We start from the raw sequence: 23,357 nt of genomic DNA on the forward strand, positions 1-23,357 counted from the left end.
CCAGGGAAAGAAGGTACGAAGGAAGGGATGAAGCAAGGGCAACAGCACTTGCTCAGAAGATGTGAGGAACACCTTGAAGGAGACATTTCAGAGCATGTAACACAGGTGTGTACTGAAAGCCGCAGACGGAAGAACGAACATAGGCAGGCAAGAGCAATCTCACTCCTTTTTATCACAGGTGCACAAGGCAGGAACACAGAGAGTTCCGCAGGGATTCAAGGTATCCTTTGGGGGTTTCAACTTAAAAGGTGCCTCACGATGGCTAGCAGAGAGGCCAGAACAACCACTGGCCATCTCGGGAAGGTGTACCTTTGTGGGATAGGTTACTGACATGATTCAGCTGATGTGCTCATCACTTTTCTCATGTCAAAAAGATGAACATGACTCATTTTTCAAGGGTGTAGTGAATTTGGAGAAGGGGAAAATAATATTTAAGTGCTAGAAAAACAGAGATACCCCAGTTCTATCCATCTGCTGCACTTCAAGGGATCTGAAAGCATTCTCCTCAAGTTACACCTTTTAACTCAGAAAGAGAGTCATCCTTAAGACAGGCTCTTCTGTCCAACTCCCTTAGCTCATTTTACATCGAAGCACAGACATCTGACTGGTCCTGACTTCTTCAGCCAACGCCTGCTGCAGGTTTCACTGACGGGAGGAACTTCCAACACCTAATGGGAATGGGAACCCCTTTCTGGGTACAGACGGTCTGCTTCCCAGGGAGGATTCAATTAAGAGCTTCCCTGCCAGCAGCCTGATGATTCCAGATACAAAGCACTTCCCTAAACTCATAACACTAAGCTGCAACCACCCTGCCTCGATCAAATTTCTTTCCCTATATATCATCAGCAGGATTTGTTTCATGCCCCTGGATTAGGAGAATGAAGCTGTTATTGCAGCTGCTTTTTGCTCAAGCTCCCCAACCTTAAAACTAGCAAGGGCATATGCTAGTCTCTAATTTTCATATAGAAAAGGCTCCCCATGCTACATGATGCCAAAATTTGTCAAGTGAGGAGCATGCAAATCTTCCTCCTGTGGCATAGAAGGCCAGAGAAGGAATCTGGCCTTTAGGGTGCTATTTTAGAGGTGCAAAAATACCTTCAACTGCAGTAAAACTGAAATAAAGGCTCATTTACACAGATGTGTACAATAGGCTCCTGTATTAGTCTCATCAAGCTCAGTCATTTTGGACAGAGTTTATCCTCCAAAAGCTACCTGAACTTGTGCTCTTTTGTACCCCCTCCCTATTCCCCTTTTAAGAAAGGGCAATAAAACACTGTTCTAGTTGCTTAGAGATCACTAACATGACTCTGCACAGAAGCTTCTAAATACATCATGACAACAGAAATGCAGTCTTGGACCTGAGACATAGGAAAGGGGTCTGTCCTCCAGGCATGATAAAACCAAGTGAGGGCATGTAGGCTGTGGTCCTACACTATCATTCATCTCACGGCAAACCAAGAGGTTTCTGTCCCTTCCAACCTTTGTTTGCAATAGCCATGTGTCCCCATAGATTCCCTATAGCGATACCCATCCCACCATTTCTGCAGTCATACTCTGGCTCTCTGAAAAGATATTTTCTTTAAATCTCTCTGCAGCATGTTTTGTCTTTTATCATTGGCTCATTTCAGATGTCTGGTTTAGAGCACCGTCATACATCTGGTTGAACCAGTATAACCATAAAGAAAACCTCTAGCAGGAGGTAAGGCAAAGTAGGGACTTCAATGATGTCCCTGCTCATTACAGGAGGGTTAGACTAGATGACTTTTAAAGGTCCCTTCCAACCCAAACTATTCTATGATTCAAGCTGGGCTCCCTATGGAAGCAGCACAGCAGAACCTTAACAAATATCAGTTTTTAACAACTATCAGAAGGAACCAAGTCAGTCCTACCTGCAGATGGTTACTGCTGACAGCACTTGTGGATGACTCTCCTGAGAAGCAAGACAGACATCAAAACTCAGAAGTATTTTCTGCATTCATCCTCCACCAGGTCTCTCTGAACACAACAGGAGTTGAACAGTCTCCTCCCGGTCAGTCCACACACGGTTTGGCACTCTTGGCCTATTTACAAGTCCTGTTCAAGGTCTGAATGCCCTGACTTCATGCATGCGATTGCACGTAGTTTCCTTACCAAAGGGGATGGGAAAGCATTTGGCTCAAACAGCTTCTGATACTCTGCCCAAAACATTAGGCCAACTTTTCCTAGTGCTCCAGCATGTGACAGCGAAGTGCTGTAACATACACAAAAGGCAACCAAAGCCAGGCGGATAATACCACATTCATCTAGTCACTGGATACAAGACAACTTGCAGCAAGAGGAACAAAGGCGGCTATCACATATGAAAGGCACCATTAAAAACAGCATGCCTGAAATCCAGCTTTTCTACTGCCCTTAAAGTCCTTCTCAAGAGCCTGCAAGAATCAAAGTCCTTCTCTTCTGACCAAAGGCTCCTCCAGAACTCATCAAGTAACAACTAGAAGCACAGCTTCTCAGCTCAAGGTCCAAGCAGCAATTCAAAGCCATGCTTCAGCCTGGTCCTTGTCTTGGGATTGAGCTGCTGCCTTTGATGCTCCAGGACCCTTCTGATCCAGAGGCGGAAAAATTGTCCAACACCCCAATTAAGGCTTCAGTCCCTCACTCAGCCCTTGTTTAACTTTTTGCCAAAACAACTCTGCTACTCCTTAAATGCATCTTCTCCCCCTCCCATCAGGATATACATCGCATTTCATACTTAGCTACGTCTGCTTCCACATGCCCTTCTGGCATCTGACCCCAACTACTGCAGAAGCCAGAAACATTTCCTATTGTTCCCAGTGAAATAAAGCAGATCTCAAAGCTGATCCACCCTTCCAGAGCAGTTATGCAACTCACGTGCAGAAAGAAGCAACCTGTAATGCTGTGACAGAAAGCAAGCACAAACAACACAAAACAGAAAAATCGTGCTAAAGACAAAAGAGAAAAATAGTCAGCGCCTCATTTCTTACTGGGGTTGAGAAGCCTGAAGTCCCCAAGAGGACAAGCAGCAGGTGAAAGATGACATGGGGCCCTGTCAAAGCTCAGCTGCTCCTGCAGTGAGAGCTGCCAGCTGGGGACACTGCCACACGTGCAGTTGTGCCACAGGGATCACACCGAGATGTTTTGGAAAACAGCTGGTACCCTCTGGAGAAGGGGGGCAAACAATCGTGTCCCTTTCTCCAGGTCCACCACAAAGAGCAATGGGAGATGGCTCTGACAAGCTTAAGAAATACAAGAGATGAGAAATACATTGGCCGGGCCCCTTCCCCCCAGGAGCAGCTCTTCACCTCCACCAGATCGAAGCCTCCACTGCATTAGTCATAGTGCTAATTGCATTTAAAAGAGCAGACAAGCCCTGGAAGATGAGAAAACTCTACTGCAGCCTTGGATTTCTCCCATTACAACAGTGGAAAAAGCCCTAGTTTGTTACAAACACAGTAACACTTTCCAGAGACTGCAAACCCTGAAGTCACAGATATTATCTTTCTAGCTGTTACATTAAAAGACAGGACTCTCTGCTCTGGATCGTTAATAGGCTAAAGATGCTTCCTGCAACCTCTCCATGAAATGGGGCTTAGACGGTCTGCAGTACTGACGTCCTCAGGCGTTCAGGGGAAGAGATTTGCACAAGAACAAGCAGATGCATTACTTTGAGATTTTATTTTAATCCGACACATAATTATGACACACCTTCACTCGTATTAATCAAGCCTAGACACGGTAGCCAGAGAAAGGAGCAAAGCAGTCAGGAATAGCTTGCACTTGAATAACCAGCAATAGCTGCACACTGAAAAGATAGCCTGAAAGCTTCTGGTTCAATGGCTGTCGCCCAAGGACTATTCCTGGCGGAGACCACAAAGCACCAACCTGAAAAGCATCCTAACTTTGCCTCCGGCAGCAAGTGGCTTTGGCAAATGCTGGTGGGAAAACAATGACCTCTTGTGCCACCCTATACAAGCTAGGAGTGCAGCAGGACTCAAGGCATGAAAGCTATCATGCTGGAAGAAGGAACAAAAAAAAAAAAGCTGCAGGTCTTACAGGGCAGTCAATGAGGCATCACATGAAGTCCTCATTATCCTCTGTTCATCCTCAAAGTGAAATGGTTTCCAGGTTTAGAGTCCAAACTAAATCCTTCTAAATTCCTGCTCAGGACTTTTGAATAAAGCAAGAGATGTTTTTCCTCTAAACAGATCTTTTGTTATTGTTGTTGAAGGAAAGCCAAAAAGCCCAGCAATAGCCAAACACAAGAGACAAGGTGTTCCCAGATCCTTTGTAAAGCACAAAAGTCCCTCTGGGAGAAGAGGGACTAGTTCGATACTTAACCTGGCTATATAGTGGATTTTCAGTCAGTTCTAGAAAGGGACTTGCTCTACACATTTGTTTTCCTCCTTTGTTAGTTTACATCTCGAATTAGCTTTAATACACAGCGGGATGTTGATTTTAAGACCAGGATAGCAGGGCCAATCATCTGCTGATATAAACATGCAACGCCAGCAGGTCTTCAAATTCAGCTGGATGGAGAATACGGCTCATTTAAATGCTTGCACTGGTTCATCTCACTTGTAACAACATGGCACAGCCTTCCATCCCTCTGCATTTACTTGACTGTGCACAAGATCTGCTTATTTTCTAAGGTAACAGAGTAGGTCCTCGCAATCTCTTAGTTCTCAAAATAGCAGAGTTGCCCTTCCTCCACGTACATTTTACACAGGAATGTTTAGATCTCCCCTTTATAAAAGTGAAGATTACCAGGAAACAAAACAATTGCCATCCAGACCCCAGCTGCCCCACCCAACAAAGTTTAATTGTTCCAGTTACTCTCTGCCCTCTATATTTTCCTTAAATGCATCTAAGCAAACAGCTCTGCTTTTTGGATGGTCACTTACCTTTTGTTTTCCTATCCACGGCAACTGGCTTTTTAGTTTCTGCTGTAAGCAACAGCTCGTAAGGGTGTTCCTCTTCCTCAGCTCCACTTCCCCTGCTCTTCCCTCGTGCAACAGAGGCCTAATGAAAAAGAGCATAATGCAGTGCTCCACAAAGCAATGCTATTTATCCCAGCAATAAGGCACAAGGCCTCTTTATGCCATGGTTTAAGCAAGGAATTGGCAGAGGCAACACCTTCACCATGGAGTATGATCCAAACCGTAATATTCCCTTCCCCCTGCCTCAAAAAGCCCACCCAAACCCCTTTTATTTTCCAGTATTTAAGGTTGCTGACAGCTTTCTAGCACTGACCAACTGATTCACTGCGCAAGGTCTGCACACAGCCTGGAGGGGGGAAAAGAGCTGAGACCGTTATTCCTGTTCATCCCAACTCAGACTTACTGTTGCTATTGGAATTTGCATCGTCATTCACTATTTAGTTGCTGGCCCTATTAGGACATGGCTAAAAAAAAAAAAAAAAGCCCAAATCCCTGCCACCTTCTCAGAAGCCTCAGATCTAGCATTTTTAACCTCAGGATGCACAGCTTATTTAGGACTAAAGAGCCCTCAGGCAACACTGTATAAACTCAGTTTAACCTCAGGATGTGCAGCAGCGATTGTGCTCATTTAAATCCCAAAAAGCCTCTGATTAGAGCTTGTTTGTAATATTGGCAGACCCTCCAGCAAGCTGCTCTGGAAAGCCACCATCCATGTGCAGGGATGGGGTCTCGATGCAGGATCCAAATGAGTCTTGCTGCAGACTTGCACATGTTGGTCTACCTCAACGCCAAGGATGACAGGCATTCAACACCCTTAAGAGAGCCACCTGTGCCATCCCAGTGCTAATGGGGCTAAACTGGGCTTCAAGGCACCCTGCCTGCTTGGTCAGCTGCCTTTCAGCACCATCTCCTGGCCAGACCCTGGCTGGTCGATGCAACCCTATCCCAGGAGCCATGTGTGCCTACTGCAACCCAGCCAACCGCGTTGGGGTCAAACCCAACCCAGAAAACAAGTGATCCCTACCTGCTGCCAAGACAGGGAAGAACAGGTCTGAACAAAACATCCCCCCGAGGAGGGCGCTCATACTGCTCACAGACTCCTGGAACTGCTGCTGTCTAGACAGCAGACTAAGCACCACCTCGAATTTCTTCCCCAAACTGAAAGCATCAGAGTTGCTTCAAGGGCAAATAGGTACCTACCCGACTGCAATCTAGCCAGGACCTCTGGAAGCTTAGGGAGTCTTGGAAAGACACCCAGGAGTCAGCAGCACAGACAGGACTCCTACATCCGTGTACTGTTTCTGCATAAGCCCAGCTGGCTTTTAAATCAACTTTCTCAATGGGAGGAAATGGGCCATGTCCAGCAAAGAAAGTATTTATTCTACCTGCTTCAAGCATGAGCTGTCAGGCAGACCTGCTCCTTTTCAGGTGAAGGAGCTCATAATGAACAAATTAAGGAAAAAAAACCTCTGACCAGATGGTGGCACAAAAACATCAGACCATAACAGTAGGTAACAGGCTTTCGCCAGAGATCTTGGAAAAATACCGCGCAGCAGCAGCCTGTCATAACAGTTGTATCCTAGACATCAAGCCAGGCTTTAGTATACTCCTAAGACTCCTGCAGATGACGATTATTGTGCTGTCCTCTTTCAAATGCACTGAACGCATTCAAAGGCAGTAGCTCCCCAGCAGCACACAATTCCTAGCTTTTGCTTTGTAAACTTTTGGGCATGCATTTATAGGCCTGGTTACACTTTATGTTCCCTGTCTCTCATCCTTCCAAGCTTTAAATAGAGTTTCAGGTTCAAGTTCACTCAAAATGAAGACCACTGTTTCCTGGAGAACCATGCTTGCTCTGTAGGCTCTGCAACCAGGAGTAACAAAATCAAACAAAACTTTCTTCCAATTCATCTTTCATTTATTTATACATGTTGGTTAGCATGTATAAATATTCACTATTAGCAAAGCCCAAAAATAAGATGTTGTTATTAATGAGCATGCTCTTTAAAGCGTGCTTAATCCACAGCATCCTCCCTCACCAGAACTGCAGACCGAACTGCGGAACAACCATGGCGCCTCGTCTTTTATCTGCACTTCCTTTTCGGAGATGAGTAGCAAACAAATGAAATTGAAGTTCAATTTGACAATGCAAGACTCTTAGTCAGCTACAAACCCAGAAGGTTTCTGCAGATAGTGAAAGAAGGGAGTCAAGCACCTCGAAACAATCAGTGCTTTTGCCTGTTTGTACTAATGTTTTTCCATGATGAAAGTTAAGTTTCTTGTTTATGCACATCTGTTTTGACTGATAGCCCCATCTTGGCAATGGAATAAAAAGACTACTTTTGAAACTAGAGTCTGGCCCAACCCCAGGATATTCAATGACTAACTGTCCTGGCTCTAATATGAGAGGAGGTCTGGAGGATGGCAGATCAGGATGCTGCTCCGAGACATTTACAGCATTCCCTAAGTGTATTCCTGTTCACGCGTGCCCAACCCAGAGAGAACATGTACTGAGATGATAAATAATGGGCAAGAGTCAGAAAAGCAGAGCACCCCAGAAGTAGCAAGCAAAGAAAAAGAATCGGGCCCAAAACTGCCTTAATACATCTAGAAGGTCATTTCCAGGTAGAACCACACACTGCCTGTAAGTTATATCGATGAAATCAGTTGCAAATCAAGATCTCCCCAGTGAATCACTTGGTGTACAAGTCTATTTGCCAGCAAGATTTCCTTTAATGGATCATGTTTCCAAAGCCATTAATGGCAGGACAACACAGCAGGTGTTTTATAATTAAATATGGCAAGATAACTCAGTAGGAGCAGTCAACACGTTTCCCTCCCTCATGGTTATCATCCTCATAAAGTTCTGCTTTCCAATTACACCGTGACCTGCTACGCAACTCTCCTCTGCCCAGAGCCAGCCATGGGACTGGTTATCACACACAGCAAAGCCATTTTAACAGCAGCAGAGAGATCAGTCCACAATTTCACATTTCAATCTTACTGTTTATGCACTCTTTGGAGCTCTACTCTCTCTATAAAGTCAGTTCTATTAAAGCAAATAATGTTTACTCATGTCTCATGTAGATTTGACATACTGCAGAAAACAGATCACATTTATGCCTTGTAGGAACTTCAGCAGATCAACACATTCAAAGCAAAGCGTCTGGTGAACTGGAGTCTGTTCCGACAGCTAGAGGCAGCACACACTCCACTTGGTTTACATACAACCTACTGCATGTGGAAAAGCAAGGCAATCCACAAGATCTGTTTTTGCTTTGAAGATTTTCCTGTGTGTCAGCAGAAGTTGCCAAGACAGATTTGTGGTTTCACACACCCCCATAGATGGGTCTCCTGGAGAGCCCTCACATCTGAGGTTCACAGGCAGGTGAATAAAAATGAGCAATAGGAAGCCCAGGAGCAACAATGCAGAATAGGAGAGCTTTAGTTTCATCAAAAAAGCAGCTCGCATGCATTGACCTCTGCAGAAGACAGCTTTAACACATGCTGGGCCAGATTCTCAGCTGAATTCAAGCCCCCGATCCCTGTTCACGTCAGTGGGACCCAAAAGCCCACGCATCTCCTCCACAGCTGGAAGCTCAGAGGAAGCAGGAGGCAACAGCCCTCTGGGTTTCAGTCTCAAGTGAAGATGCATTTGGTGGGATCAGTACAAGTGGGCAACAGTCCACATCGCAACGTGATTCAGAAAAATCTCTTCCTAAGGGAATTCTCAGCCAAGAATAGGAAAGTAAGGCTGAAGGTCAACACAGAGGTGCCCTGGAAGAACTGCACAACGGAAGTTCCCATGGCAAGTGACAGCAGCAATCCTGGAGTGAAAGAGTACTTCATATTCACAACCTGACTTCCAAGGGACCTAATCTCATAGTTGGCTCCTCCCAAATTATTAAACCCGATCTTTAAACCACACTGCTATAAAACACCCCCGATGAAGTCCCACATACCTCACAGGAAGCACCATGGCCTATCTTCTTCTCCACATGCTGCTCCTCCTCTTCATCAGGCGGTGGCTTGGCAGGCGGGGGTGGACGTTCTCTCTGTGGTTTAGAAAACCACTGTCAACTGCGTTGTGTTAAAGCATGTCCCCTTCTGCCTCCACCAACACTACGTCCACACTGCTGTGAATGCAGCATGGTAAGGACCTCCTCAAACTAATCTGGCTGGAGGAGAAGTTCAGTCCTAACAGCACAGAGCTTGGCAATGGTTGCTGCCTTTCCTCCTCCTCTCCAGCAGGAACCTATTCGGGCAGAGGACCCTTTCTGCAGATTCCCGGTACTGCAGTCCTGTGGATGGACTGCTACTGATAACACAGACCACCCACGCCTGCTCCACAGCGGTAACACTGCACAAGGCCAGCTCAGATGCACGTGAGCACCAACTATGCTTTCAGGAGAATAAAACTGCTCAGGTGGAAGGTGCTGTGTACACAGGTTTATTCCTTTATTACCTAAACCAGTTCATTCAGACCCAGACTGGTAATCTCAATGGCAAAGCATTTCACAGTGAAGGTCAGCAATGAACTCACATTAATGGGTAGAAAGGGAAGACACATCGCTTGTGTCTTAATGAAACAGTAACATAAGTGATTCCAGAGGCACCTTTTATAGTGCAAAACCCTAGAGATCAAGAGACAATGCTGCACTGCATTCCTCAAATACCCCAAGACTGCCTGCGGGCAGGAAGAGCTGCGCTGCCCTGCCTCGATGCAGAGCTGAACACAGCTCTAAGGCAACTCCTGCCCTGCAACAGCCCCATCTAATGGCAAAGGGAAAGACAGCAGAGGTGAACCCTTCACTCAAAAAAACCAAAAAAACCCCAACCCAAAACCCAAACCAAAACAAAAAAACCCACCACACTCAAGCAAGTTTTGGGAGAAACTCCAGCAAGCTGCTGGAGCACATCCCTCTTTCTTCTCCCTTTTCACTGCAGTTCAGCCTCTCATCTTTTCTTATTTGTGATAGAGCTAAGCTTATTTCACAGACACTATCAATACAGGAGTGTATGTAGATTGATATAAGCCACCAAGATCTAGTTAATAACAGGATAGTGCATCTTGTACTGCATACCTTAAAAAAGAGATCTGGCTGAAATGTCAGCCTTCTAAAGCTTTTGTCTCCTTTCTACTACATTTGCTAATAGTACAGGAAAAAGGATGAAGCTCTTTGCAGAGAGAGAAAGCACAGTTACAGTACCACCAGCAGTTTAATTGTTCATTGCTGCTTTGCCTTTTGTCCAAAAATACATCCATGGAGCAGGCTTTGTAAAACCGACCAGAAAACAAACCCTGAAGCTGACACAGCATGCTGCAAGGCCAGCATCCCATCTGCCCCATAGCAGCATTGTCACCGATTGCTAAGGGGGCAGCAGATGCAACTAACAGAAGGTGAGGAAGACTTCTTTGGAGACAGTTCCAGGAGCTTTGCATTGCTTTGAAAAGCCTTGAGTACCCTCTACAGATCTCTGCAAGTAATACACCAAAAAAATGTTTCCGCTGCCAACTAGTTTCCCACAAGATATTCTTAAAGATAATTTTTTGAGCGCCTTCTCTTGGGCAAAGCAGAGAACAAGAGAGATGAGAAAAATGCTCCACACAAGAGTTACCAAAGCTTTCTTCTAGACAATAAGTTAGCCCTTCAGCTAACTGCGATGTCCTGACAACCAAAACACAGGCACCAGTATTCAACTGCCAGAAAAAACAGAAGGATACAACACTAGGTGAAAATCAGGCATGTAGAACTGGTTACCTGTGGGCAACGCCACAGAGGTTATGTGAACAGGCCAGTGAAAAAGGAGAGGAACCTGTCTGCTCTAATCAATGTCAGGGATGGGTTTAAAGATTTCCTCAAGTTGGGGGACTGGCAGCCTGCTGCAAAATCATGAAAATGGAGGTAAGTTACCTATCCTTCTAAGGCAAGCAGAGATGAACACACATAGCTACATACAGGCCTGACTCCTGCTGCTTTGAGACCAGTTGATTCCACTTCCTTATTCACAGACTCTCGATCTGAAGATCTCCCACTGGCAAGGCTGTCCAGGGAGTGGCAGGACGTTGCGTTATATAAAGCTTCATATGGACTCTCCTCTTCTGGGTTCACATCAAAATCTATGATCAGTTCTGTCACTGCTTTCTCCACATCACCTGTGGGAGGGAGAGAGACATAAGTACATCACTCAGATTCTGCTCTTGGAAAGTCAGCGCTTGCAGGAAGAAGAGTGCTAGTGGCTGCTGTGTTGCATGGAAGCCTACCCTGAGATATCCGGCACACAGGATCAGTGGCTGGAACAAGCGGTGCTTGAACAGTCTTCTCCGCAGCTTTGGCACTTCTCTTCCCAATTGTGTAATCTGCAATGAGGTGGGGCACCAGGGTCAGTTTATGTCAATCTAGTTTTACGTTCACTTCAGCATATGGTACTTCCTCCCTTGTGGATGGAAGGCCAACTGTCAGCTTATTAAGTCTCCAAAAAATAACCAAAGCACATTATTAAATCTTGCAGCTCAGATCCCAAAATAGAAGCAGGCGGCCTCTTTAATCACATGCACAAGGTTAAGGATGGTTCTTTGAACTTTTACAGAGTCTTTAATCAGAAAGCTGCAAAGCTCCTGTGCGGACACAACGTCATGGAGCAGATTACTTTGTGTTGCAGACACAAGCTACATCACTAAACAGAGATGTAGTCTGGTCTTCTGGAGTCACAAGACAGAGAAACCAATTCTAGCTGTGGTCCCCTAACCACAGGCAAAGACAGAAACACTAAGCTTACATCAATAAAGTCAGACAGGAACATTTCATGCAGCTACCTTGCTCACAGGAGCAAACTGACAGCATTTACCTGCAAGAACTTCAGTTTTAAAGCCCATCTTTGTCTTCAATTTCAGAATAGAGATAATACCTACCAGCCTCACAGGCAAAGCTTAATTAAAAGTCTGCAAAGTGCTTTGAACCTGTAAAGCTCTCAAATGCTAAGCATGAATAATGCACACCAGTTCCATATGCTTCTGATCTTTCTCCCCACAGCTGAGAGGAAATTGAGACAGCATAATTACAAGGTATGAATTTAGCTAAGATGCCACATTTCATTCCCTAACTTGGACAGACACAATGGGCCAAGCTTCTTTATAAACCACAAGTAATCAAAGCCTTTTCTGTAAATCTCATCTGCAAAATCCATGCCCAAGCTTCACAATGAAGTGAGGAGTAGGATGTAAGATCTGTGGATGACTATTTGCCTATGCAGACACATAAAGGATAGCTAATCCAAAACCATTTCTAAAGCTATTACTTTGCATTCTGCAAGCAGATTTAGGCTATCCTTAATTTTAATTAACTTCTAAAGTGAGTTAAACAAAGCTCAATTAAGCCCATTTGAAATGTAAAAGTCATGCCACACTCCTTAAGCAAAGGAGCTAATCCCCCTAAATGCTCTGCCAGAAGCTCCCCTACAAACATTTGGTCTGGAGACAGTTCACCCAAGCATTTAAGCATCATTCCTTCCAACACCTGTAAGATTCGCAATGAGGGACCTGACCTGAAGCTGCTTTGTTTTCAGCACTTTCCAGGACTAGAGAACAAAACCCTGTACTTGCACTGGCACAATTAGCACCCCAAACCTTTCCCTCCCGCCCACACAGAGCCACACTACTTACCTTCAATAAGAGCTGCTATGTGTTGGCTTTTCTGAGAAGGAAGTTCCCTCACAATATCCAGAGCTGTCAGGCCTCTGTTATCCTTTATGTTCACATCAATACCTATGGCAATAGGTGTAGAGAAGGCAAAAGCAAGAATATTTTCTAACTATGTGCAAATTCATATCTTTCATCAAGTCAGATCTTACATTTGTGATCATCGCTGGGGGGGAGCTAAAAAATGCTCTAGAGGCAGACCTAAAGCCAAACACCAAAACATAACCTCTCCTGTAACTCTCTCCAAGAACTTTTGATAGCTGGTTGGAGAAACATGCTGCCACTATAAAGGTGCTTCCTCAAGTTCTGGGTGAAGGGATCACCATGTTATTGCTTCAAAAGAGGATCATTCTCTCACCTGCAGCCAGCAATATTTGTACCACATCTGTCTTGCCAAACAAAGCAGCTTCGTGCAAAGCACTGCCTTTTTCAGTCTGCAAATTAAATGGAAAAATAGCATGAAGCTAGACAGTGGGGAATGGTGAAGGAGGCATGTTTTAGAAGGTTACAGAAGCAATAAATATATGGCATCATATACAAAGTCTAGGCAACAGTAACTACAACTGAGGATAGACTATCAATATTATTACAATGCTGAGAATGGAAAATGGGGATGGTCTCTTCAGAGAGACATGCGGGCCCAGGTTAGAGACCAAGAAAGGACTTTCTACAGCTTAGCAAGAGGTCATGTTCTGAAAAGGAAAGACAAGACCACCACATACAAGCTATTGCTGTGAAAACAGCATAGTCACAAGTGGCTTGATAGGAAGAGACAGTTTGCCTCCATCGCTATCAAGAGCTCACAGTATTGCAGGGCAGAACAGCTTAGGTGAAAGGGGGTTTTTTTTTCTCCCTTGCTATGTGTCTGGGGCTCTTTGTCCAACTAACAAGCAGGCGCAAAGCATGCACAGCACCAGAATCCCTCTGAGCAGCTTCTCAGAGCAACCAAGAGCTGAACAAACAGCCCAGAGAAAAACAAAGCTATCACTCATCTTTCATAAACAATCCCTCTGGGAGGAGAGTTAGGTGGAGCTCTCCGTTATCATGACTGCAGGGGTTCTCCATCCCCCAGCAATCAGACCAGCCCTTCACACACAGACACACTAGATACCTGGTAGTTGCTATCCATGCCAGCATCCAGGAGGACATGGACTACAGTTTTGTGACCATTCCTAGCTGCCAAGTGCAGGGGAGTGTGTTTCTTAGTGTTGCAGCTTAAAAGATTGGGGTGAGCGTTCAAGAGCATCTTCACGACTTCCAGCCTCCCATAGAGTGCGGCCAGGTCCAGCGGAGTCTCAAACTTGTTATTGCGCATGGTGGGGTCGGTCAGCTCCTCCAGAAGGACCTTCACCACCTCTGTGTGGCCGTACTGCGCGGCACAGTGCAGCGCCGTCTCGTTGTCGTTGTTCTGCAGGGTCACAAACGCCAGCGTGTCAGAACCGGGGAGGACACAGCCACTCCATGCCTCGCTCAAACCGTTGAAGTTTAAATGCAAAAACAAGACAAAAAAGCAGTCGGGAAGCAGAGAGCCCACTTTGAAACAGAGCCTGGAGCAATGTTTTCACCATCTCACTAGCCATTTACCAGGCACAGACATCCCCTCATGAACTCATCAACCGACCCACCCAGTAAAAGCTTCAGAAACATTCAGAACAATAAGCTTTACTCAGATATGGGAAATCTGCTCTACAGGAAATAGGTGCTATATATGGAATAGCTTGCTTTCAAAACACTAAGGTCAAAATCAAGGGACCATGCTAAGGTTTAAGGGGTTGTCGAGCTGTATCTGGATTCCCATTAATTCTGCTAGCACTTGGGGAAGGCAGTCTTACTTGTTCGCAGCATCCCACACTTTGAGGTGCCACAAAAATAAAAGGCTGCAATATATGATACGCAAACTGCAGCATTAATTCTATCTGCTGTGGCTTAATTGTCATCATTTCAGATTTAAACTTCAATTGTTTCAAATCCTACTTATCCTGATTATAACAACCATTCCACCTTTGCAATTCTGAAGCTTGCAAGCTGGCTGTTTAGAGAAAGGGTGCATTAAGTTACATGCAGTTTGTGAATTAGAAAGCAGTGCAATTAGATCATTCCACTAACAAGCCAAGGTCTCAGGTCAACTGAAGGAAGAGATGTCCAAGCAACAAGAGAACACCGCCCCAGTGAAAGCCAGATCCAATTAATGAATGCAGCATCTGTCAGGTTAAAAATCAGCAATGTAAAGCACTGAAAGACAAGCAACCTAACACATTTCACTTGCAGGTGCAAAATAGGAACTTCGCCAGATTTAGGAGAGCCTTTTCTCAAATCAAATTCAGCTCAAGTTTCTGGTTTTACTACTGTGTGTTATACGCAGAGGGATTTTGGTTTAAGGACTTCAAAAACAAATACTTATCTAACAATTTGACCCATAAAAACTTTAATACAAACTGCTACACACTTCAACTTTAGCTGAAAGAATCGTGGTTGAATGCATCATTTTAAGAACAGTTCCCATTAAAAATACTCAGAGAACATACTTGTCTCAATAGAGCTAGAAGTACTACTTTAGAAACTGAATTTGATCAAAATACCTTCCTTTTTGCTTTGAGAACACATGCACTTTTTTGGATACCAGCTTGTAGGAGCAATCAGTATTTTGCACCGTTTCACAACCACACTGCAGAACTTGCTCTGTTGTACAAGTACTTTAATCTTATTAACGTGTTAAGTCATTCTGAGGATTACAGGAGTCATGCATGCAAACTCCCATTTGTTTTTATCCGGTATTTGCATCTTTTTCAGCCATATGAAAAGCATAAGGGAAGCAAGTTGTTCTGGAGAGGCGCTCTGCAGCTGCAAATTGTATAAAAGCAAAGACTAAGGAGGCAGGAAGCAGTGACAGCCACATGCAGAAGTGAGGTATTTAAGAAGGTAAGGAAAGCATGGCATCACTGTCAGCACAGAATTTCAAAGCCAGACAATAGGCTCTATACTTGGAGTGGCAGAGGCAGCCATGGTGAAGCAAGGCACATACAAGTGGACAGAAGTTACTGTAGAATAAAGAAGTCTGCACATAAAATATACATATGGAGTGAGAAGTGGAGAAAATAGAGAACTACAGAGATCACACTTATCAATCAGCTTAAGCTGCTGGTCTCAAGGCATTTAAAAGGTTGGCAAATCCCATTATTATTTGACAAGGAAGGGAACCCAGGTATCAGCGAGCCCATGACGCAGCTGGACCAAGGCCCTCAGCCTGCCCCAGAGCAATGAGGGAGGCTCGCTAGCAATTTTTGCGGAAAGAGTAGATAACCCCAGTCCCCCTAGAGCAGCAGGTATCTTCTGCCAAAGAGCCATGAGGGGTATGCACTGCTCATGCCACGCTAGCCCTGGCTACCAGGGATTTCCACTGCTAGGACTGTCCCCCTCTCAATCCCTCCCTGGCATAGAGACCGTATATTTCAAGGGTGCTTTAAAGCACACAGCAACTCCAAACACCTGCCTGATGGCTCAGAAATGGGAACACAACATCCTTTAATAACATAATTGTTGGAGACTTTCCCCCATCTTCATTGCAATTTAGTCCAATTTTCCTTAAGCAGGTCAGGGCTCTGACGCTCGGGGTGAAATCCCCAGACTTTCCTTCTGCAACAGAAATCACCAGGTGGTAAACTCCCCTGAATCTTTACAGCAAGTCTTTCCCCATCACAGACTGCGTACTGGAAGCTGCCACGATTGCATAAGTCTTTATTGCCTCCATTTTGGGAGAGTTTTGAGCAGCCAGAAATACTAGAGCCGTTCCAGGCAAGGGAGTTTGCCTCCCTTCCCTGCATCGCCTCTCCAAGCACAAACCAGAGTGGAGCCTGAACAATGAGCAGAGTGCTCAGGCATACATATTTATTGGAGATGGAAAAAGAAAATTCCTTTCCAGCAGCCAGAAGGCATATGGGTTCAAATTTCAAAACTTCTTAGAAAAATAGAACACTCAACAGGGCCCAGGGGCTGCATTCTTGCAGGAATCCTAGCATCCCCCCCAGTTCACAGCTGGGAGTGAGAAGCTGGGCTCATATGATGCCTGCCTACAGACCACAAAATGGGAACACAAGCAGAAATGCCTCTGCTTTAACATGGGCTGCATCAAAGTTTTCAAGCCCTGGTAACTAGATACCACAGCCCTTATGCTCCTCATCAGATGCTAAAATGGAGAAGCTACAGCTCCTTAAAGTTTATCTGCCTGCACGCCTGTTCCTAACACACCATAAGAGGGCTTTGACTGAAGAAAGGGAGACTTGGTTTAAATAAGGGAAAGTTTCTAACCTGCACAGATTTGAATGGTTGAATAAACTGTCAAGGGAGGCTACAGAGCTGTCCCTCTCCGAGGTTTTTGAGAAGCTGCTAGACAAACACTGGTCAGGAATGGTTTAGGTAGACCTGATCCTGCCTCAGGGCTGGGGAAAGAGGCTACTTGACCCTTTGGTTCCATCCAACCTATTTTTAAGATTCCTTTGTAGGACTTTTGTCAGTGTGCTAATGGAGCCTTGCCCTATTAAAAACCTGCTATTTTGCTGCTCCAGTGACACATCTGATCCTAACGCACAGAACAAGGATGTCCCGCTGGCATGCACTCTACAAAGTTTCAGTTAAAGGCAGGCCGAAATGAAAGAGGAAAAAAAACATTAAGCAAAATCCAAACTTCACCAGGAGGTGACAGCCAAGGCACATCACAATCTCAGGCACAAAGCAGGCCAGAAGAGCTGGCTGGAGCTGCCCAGAGAGTTGCACCATCTCCTTCCCTCCTTTTGCAGCACACGATTTTCATCAGTATCCCACACGGCACTGCCAGGAGCAGAGTAAGGATGAACAGGCCTCCTTCATTCCTACAGGTGCCCAACAATGCCAAACACATTTCAGAAAAAAAGTTATCCCCATATGTCCAACAAGCTTTCGGGAGCTCGGCGGGTGGGTTCATTGCCCGGTTTCATTTGCAGACTCCAGATGGTAGGCTTCCACTTTTCTCAGCAGCCCATTTAGATTTATAGCACTTTAAACCCAATCTGCATGATTCATTTGCTTCCAATTAAAAAAGACAAAGGTAGTTTGTGCAGTGCACAATCCTGAGCTATGTTACAGCTTTTTCTACTTCAGCTCTGCTCAACTGGTTGGTTGCTTCATACAAAGTAAAGAACCAAATTCAAGATAGCAGGAGTTACTGAAGCAAAGTTGCTGCTCCATCTCTTAACTTTGCTGCTATCATTTGCTTTTCAGAAGTCTGTCAGGCCTGTAGCAGACATACTGCAGGAACCTTGTAGTGAACAAAAGATGTTGAAAAGGAAGGGGCATAAAAAGAAGCTGTTAACTATTTCTTTAACTTTTAGGGAGAGCAAAAAGCTTCTGGCTTTCTTCTCTTCCTCCACAGGATATTAAATGTAGTCCTTATATAAATGCTTTCCCACCCTTCCGAATATGCCAAAATGTTTGGAAAGATGAAACATCTCACTTCAATCATTTCTGTATGACATCCCATCCTGCATGGGAGCCGAGAAGCTGGAAAGCACCAACTAAGCAAGGACTCCTACACTTTGCACCTGGACTTTTTGTGGTTCTCCCACCTGCAGCCAGGCTATTGAGAAAACATCAAGGTTTGCATGACAGGTATGATTCCACATGCTCTTTGTCAAACCTGGTCAGAAACTGGTGGAAAGCTGGTCAGAACTTGTGATGAACCTAACAGACTGTGTATAAATCTCATCTCTCTCCTTAAAACCAAGGCAAAGATTTCAAAAACACTAGCCTTGCTCTCAGGAGCACTACAGCCATCTTGAAAACTGAACTGAGATTTTAAAATAAAGCGCTTGTCAAAAAATATAAAATCCAAATTAGAATACCTTGTAAACAAAAACCCCCAAGAAAGTGACCTCACTGTATATTTCATCTATTCCTTCTTCATTCAACATTTTAATGCTGGCATGCATAAGATTTTAGTTTGCTATTGACAATGTTTTAGAAAGACCGTTTCAGGCAACAGAACTGCTCGACTATGATGTTTCCACAGAATACATTTGTTGTTGTAAAATTCCCATCTGGATTTTTGTAAAAATCACCAATACGGATGAGTTTCATCTAAATATATTTGTGCTTAAAGAGGTATGCACTAGAGTATTTCCTGAAATAGAAGTCTGCAAAAACAAACATAATTCCCAGCGGTTAGCAAGCTCAGGAACTTTGAATGTGTGTTTTTAAGGTACTGCAGATCAAGCAGAGTGGAAGTTTTAACTAAACTTTGAGACACAGAAATCTGCCATGGATGGCTGGATCCAAAATAATTGGCTGGAAGCAACCGTGGCATGGTGGCTTACAGCAGAAGTATCTCATGATAAATCAGCAGACTATTATGCCATCACTGGCCTGCAGCTCCACTATAAATTAAAATGAAAAATGGTGTCTGAGAAAACACCACCAGGAACTTTCTTATCTGCTTCCTCAATTGCTCAGCCTCAGTGCATCGCAAGTGCTGAAGTCATGCCTTTTTGTAGCTCAACAACTAAAAGTAAGAGAGAAGCAAAATAGGCAAGAAAACAGGAACAGAAGACTAGGGCTGAAAGGTCAGACGACACAACAGACTTAACATCCAAAAAGAGAGAACTGATGCAATAAGCAGGACACGAAGGACTTGAGAAGGGAGGCATGAACATTACTGCCTTCCCTTCTCCCCACCACCACCAAAAGAATTAACTGTCCATTCAAATGACAAATACAGCATTATGCATTTTGTAGGAGAAAAGGCGTGAAAATTCACTCCAAACAGCCTACAGAGAAAATGCATCCACGTTTAAGCAGGAAACAAAAAATCCTTCTCTTTGCATTTATCAGCAACATTAGCATATGAAACAAAACCTAAAGCATTTTAATTGAAGTAACATTACCTTTTGGAAGTCATCCAGCCAAATCAAGCAAACTGACCATCACCGTGAGTCCTACAAGGCTAAGCAATGAAGGAGCCCCCAGGAAAGTAAGGAAAAGCTTCCCTTAAATTATGTTTCTATAACTGCTTTGAAGAAAGAAACCCACAGTAAATAAATGGTTGCATTTTAATTTTCCCCAAGCAGCTGCAAACTGAACAGGTATTATTGCAACTGGATGACATTGCACCTGGAAGCACGCGAGTGCAGCTTGGAGTAATGATGCAGTGAAATGCTGACAGCAAAGTACACACCTTGGCATTGATATATGGGTCAAAGGGGCCGTACTTTTTGAGTTCTTTGATCTCAAGAGCATTCTACAAAAAGGAAGAGGAAAAAGAAAAAAAATGTGATAATGAAATGGGTGAGATATAGCAACAAAGCAATGAGTGACTCCCAAGGGGTGGAAATGACAGAACACAGCATCTTGTTCCAGTCAAAGCTATTAACAGCAGAAGCCATTCCAGCTGCCGATTCCTGTAACTTGAACCACTGTGCATTTCATTTACAAGACTCCAAACACAAGCAGCACAGGCTATTTGGCTGACTTTTCTCATTTAAAAAGGCTCCTACTAAACAGACATTAATGAAACCTTACCTGGAAGGATTACACTAAGCTTTTAATCTTTTGCAAAGGTTTCCCCTATACCTGTCCTACTCGGAGCAGAACAGTTTACACTCAGGGCCCTCAGTCAATTCTTATCAGATTGATTGTAAACAGCTAACCATAGTTCTCAAATCTATTTAAACAGACTGAATGCCTGCAGCTGTGCCTGAAGACATTAACCACAGCCTCAAACTGGAAAACTATCAATAAAGACATTAAAACACACACTCAGTTATTTCTGCTCAATTGAGGAGTGGTAGTGAATAGCATTACCACCATATATCTCATTTCATGATGCTTTGGAAGCAACCATTTAGCCTTGGAGCAGCCTGATGCATGAAGTTAGCCATCTGATACAGAGGAATAGAAAACTTAAGCGTGACACTGTGGTCCCCACAAAGTATGGCTGGAAGCAGGATTAGGACTCCTAAACCTGATTCCAAAGGGAGTTTGCTCCCCAGCTTCTGAAAAGTATGCACCGCAGATCAAACTTAAACAGCAGAAACTCACAGTTCTCAGCTGCTCATCTTGACTTTTGACAGATTTTGCTAAGCTTGAGCCATGAGTATCTGACCTACTTGTGAATTAACTTCAAGGAATATACATTTTTAGCCTTGTGGTACTAAGGCAGACAAACATATTCTGGTGTACTCCTCTCCTCCTGGATGAAAACCTGAGTGGTTCAGGAGTTGATTCACAGGCACATTAGATATTCCAGCCTTAGGGACAAGAAATCAAGGGCTATTGTAGCTATAACCATCTGATTTGGATCTGTTACTGCATGTCTGCCCAAGCACTCAGCCATAAGTGGTTCAAAGTAACACTGCTCAGCTGGCCTCACTCAGTAAACCAGTTCCCTTATCCAAAACTCTTAGACAAAAGAAATATTTGGGTCTTCCAGCAGTAGCATTTCAGAAGTTTGCTGGAATTGTAAGATACCTGCTGACCTCCACAGAGAAGTTACATGGGAGCCAGCTCTCCAAAGCTGAGACAGCAGCCGCTGTACAGAATAGCTGTCTTGTACAAATCAACCCCTCTGCATTACCAAAAACTATCAGCTTGACAAAGGGAAGAAATCCACCAGAAATTTTTCTTGCCTGATTGAGAAAATAATTCTTTAAGATTAAGCTAGGGATTTATCTGGGGGCAAGTAGGGTTAAAGTTATCTTACAACTTACAAATTAGTTAACTGGAGCAAGTGCTAGAGACAAGCCAGGAGAGTAGCTAAGAGAGCATGGCCAAACAAAGACTAAACAAAGCTGCTTTGATTAGTTCCCAAAGAAGGGAGCCAATATATCCTGTGACAGAACTAGAAACCTTCAACTATCCAGCAACTGAAAGGAAAAACTATGGGTTAGTTTTAGAAGCCCAGTGTGAAAGCAGGAGACCACTTCCTAGATGTGGAGTGATTCTCATTATCTCTGTATAAACATATATACCTTACTCATTCAACCACTAACTCAGAATACTGGAGGTATTTGCTTTAGGCAGTGCCCTTCTTATCCCATTAGCAAATAGGACTTTATAACAATTACTACTAGTTTGGGAAGGGTCAGGAGTCAGCTGAATTAATCTCCCTCCATCCAAGGGAAGCAATTCAACGATATTTTAGAGAAAAATATGCAGACCTGCTCATTCACTTTAGTATGCGAAGGTCCCTGGTGGATGAGGAGCTTCACGATGTCTGCATCCCCTTTCCAAGCTGCCAGGTGAAGAGGGTAACAGCCTTTACAGTCTGCTACATTGGTTAGTGCATCGTTCCTCAGCAGAACTTCCACAACATCCCTGCAAGAAAAGGAAACTTCAGTCCATAAGATATTCAGTCCTTGTTTCACAGCTTACATTCTGCAGTAAGTATTTTACAAAAAGTTAATCTGAACAGGAGTATTTCAGAGATCCTCTTGAAATGTGATTTTAAAGCATTCCTAGTAAATGTTGCCCAAGGAAAAAAAAAACCAAAAAAACCCCAAAAAACCCAAACTGCTGAGATGAGCTCAGGAAAGATCTATGTTACCTTCACACTAATGGAGCTGAATAGGGACTGAAGTCATCCACAAGCCACTCTGGTGAAAAGTGAATTGCACCAGCACAATGAACATGAATAAAGACTTTAACACTATTCAATTTCTCAATGTCTTAAGTAGCAATGAACAATACAAGATTTACCATGCTGAAGACTGCAGTTACTTAAAAATGTAATATGCACAAAAGCAAATTTTAAGTGGTGCAGGCACAGCAACACATTGGACACCAGACAGACTGCAGAGGACTGTTACTGGAGAAGCCACCTTTAATATGTTGTTATATCTTATCCAAATTGTTTATAAATAAAAGGGTGGTTGAAAACCTCAATGTTTCGCCAAATTTTTAAAGAGATGTATGATCATACTGTGCAGCGGCCAATGCCTCTATAGCTTCACTGCACTGATGTTCTTCACTTCTTGTCCTGAAGATGGTGTAGTGCTGCACCATCGCCACATTTTCAGTGGAAACAGCATTAGACTGGTGAATGAATTACACAGAAACTGTAGCTTGTAAAGCACATACTACATCCCCTATGATCAAAGGCATTATAAGATGACTCACTTATGACCATTCAAAGCAGCATGGTGCAGTGGAGTGTATCCAGTACTGTCAACGCAGTTCACATTTGGCCCTCTCCAGATGCTGCAAGACAGAAAACGTACAGGGAACACTTAGGCATACACCAAAGAGACGGACAGCTGGCAAGGACAAATTTCAGCAGAGTTCTCACACCAAGCTGGTTATCTGGAAGCAAACCAGTGGCTGGACAGCTGTGGTTAAGAGCAGTAATACAGAGAACAGACCACACAGCACTGTGTCGAGCAGAAGGGTTAGTGTCACAAAGCACACAGCCGGTACAGGGATTCACTACTTGGTGCTTTATCAGACCATCCTGGTTTTAAATCAGAGCTCCCACGTTCTCCTGCTACTAGACATCTTTCAGCCATACATGTGCTTGCCAAAAAACATCTTCAGAGGAACATGTGTCTATTAAAGTTAACCACAAGAGACAGTAAACCATCAACCCATTGCTAATTCACACCCTTCTGAAGAATTTTGATGGCTCTGGGAAACCCTTTTCCCTCCATGGCAAGAGTCACTAGGGGTGTAAGTCAAAGACTGTGGGATAGAGAGCCTGCTCT

General features: G+C 44.1%; 1 protein-coding gene across 4 annotated transcripts in view; it reads right to left on the reverse strand.

Moving 5' to 3' along the window:
* The window catches only part of ANKS1A (ankyrin repeat and sterile alpha motif domain containing 1A), a 109,795-nt gene that overhangs the window by 58,303 nt on the left and 28,135 nt on the right, over positions 1–23,357 (reverse strand). For all 4 annotated transcript variants that reach the window (XR_775446.1, XM_010584661.1, XM_010584662.1 and 1 more), the window contains exons 2-11: positions 22,777–22,857; positions 21,819–21,975; positions 19,838–19,900; positions 13,748–14,044; positions 12,995–13,070; positions 12,601–12,702; positions 11,203–11,298; positions 10,898–11,094; positions 8,900–8,992; positions 4,902–5,019 (exon numbers count right to left, since the gene is read on the reverse strand). Coding sequence is in view for 3 of the 4 variants with exons in the window: in XM_010584661.1 (XP_010582963.1) it covers positions 4,902–5,019; positions 8,900–8,992; positions 10,898–11,094; positions 11,203–11,298; positions 12,601–12,702; positions 12,995–13,070; positions 13,748–14,044; positions 19,838–19,900; positions 21,819–21,975; positions 22,777–22,857 (1,280 nt within the window). In the remaining variant the exon portion in view is untranslated. The remainder of the gene's footprint in view (positions 1–4,901; positions 5,020–8,899; positions 8,993–10,897; positions 11,095–11,202; positions 11,299–12,600; positions 12,703–12,994; positions 13,071–13,747; positions 14,045–19,837; positions 19,901–21,818; positions 21,976–22,776; positions 22,858–23,357) is intronic.

Source organism: Haliaeetus leucocephalus, unplaced genomic scaffold (assembly GCF_000737465.1).
Source record: "Haliaeetus leucocephalus isolate CR32 unplaced genomic scaffold, Haliaeetus_leucocephalus-4.0 Scaffold1000, whole genome shotgun sequence".
In the NCBI taxonomy this organism is placed as follows: Eukaryota; Metazoa; Chordata; class Aves; order Accipitriformes; family Accipitridae; genus Haliaeetus; species Haliaeetus leucocephalus.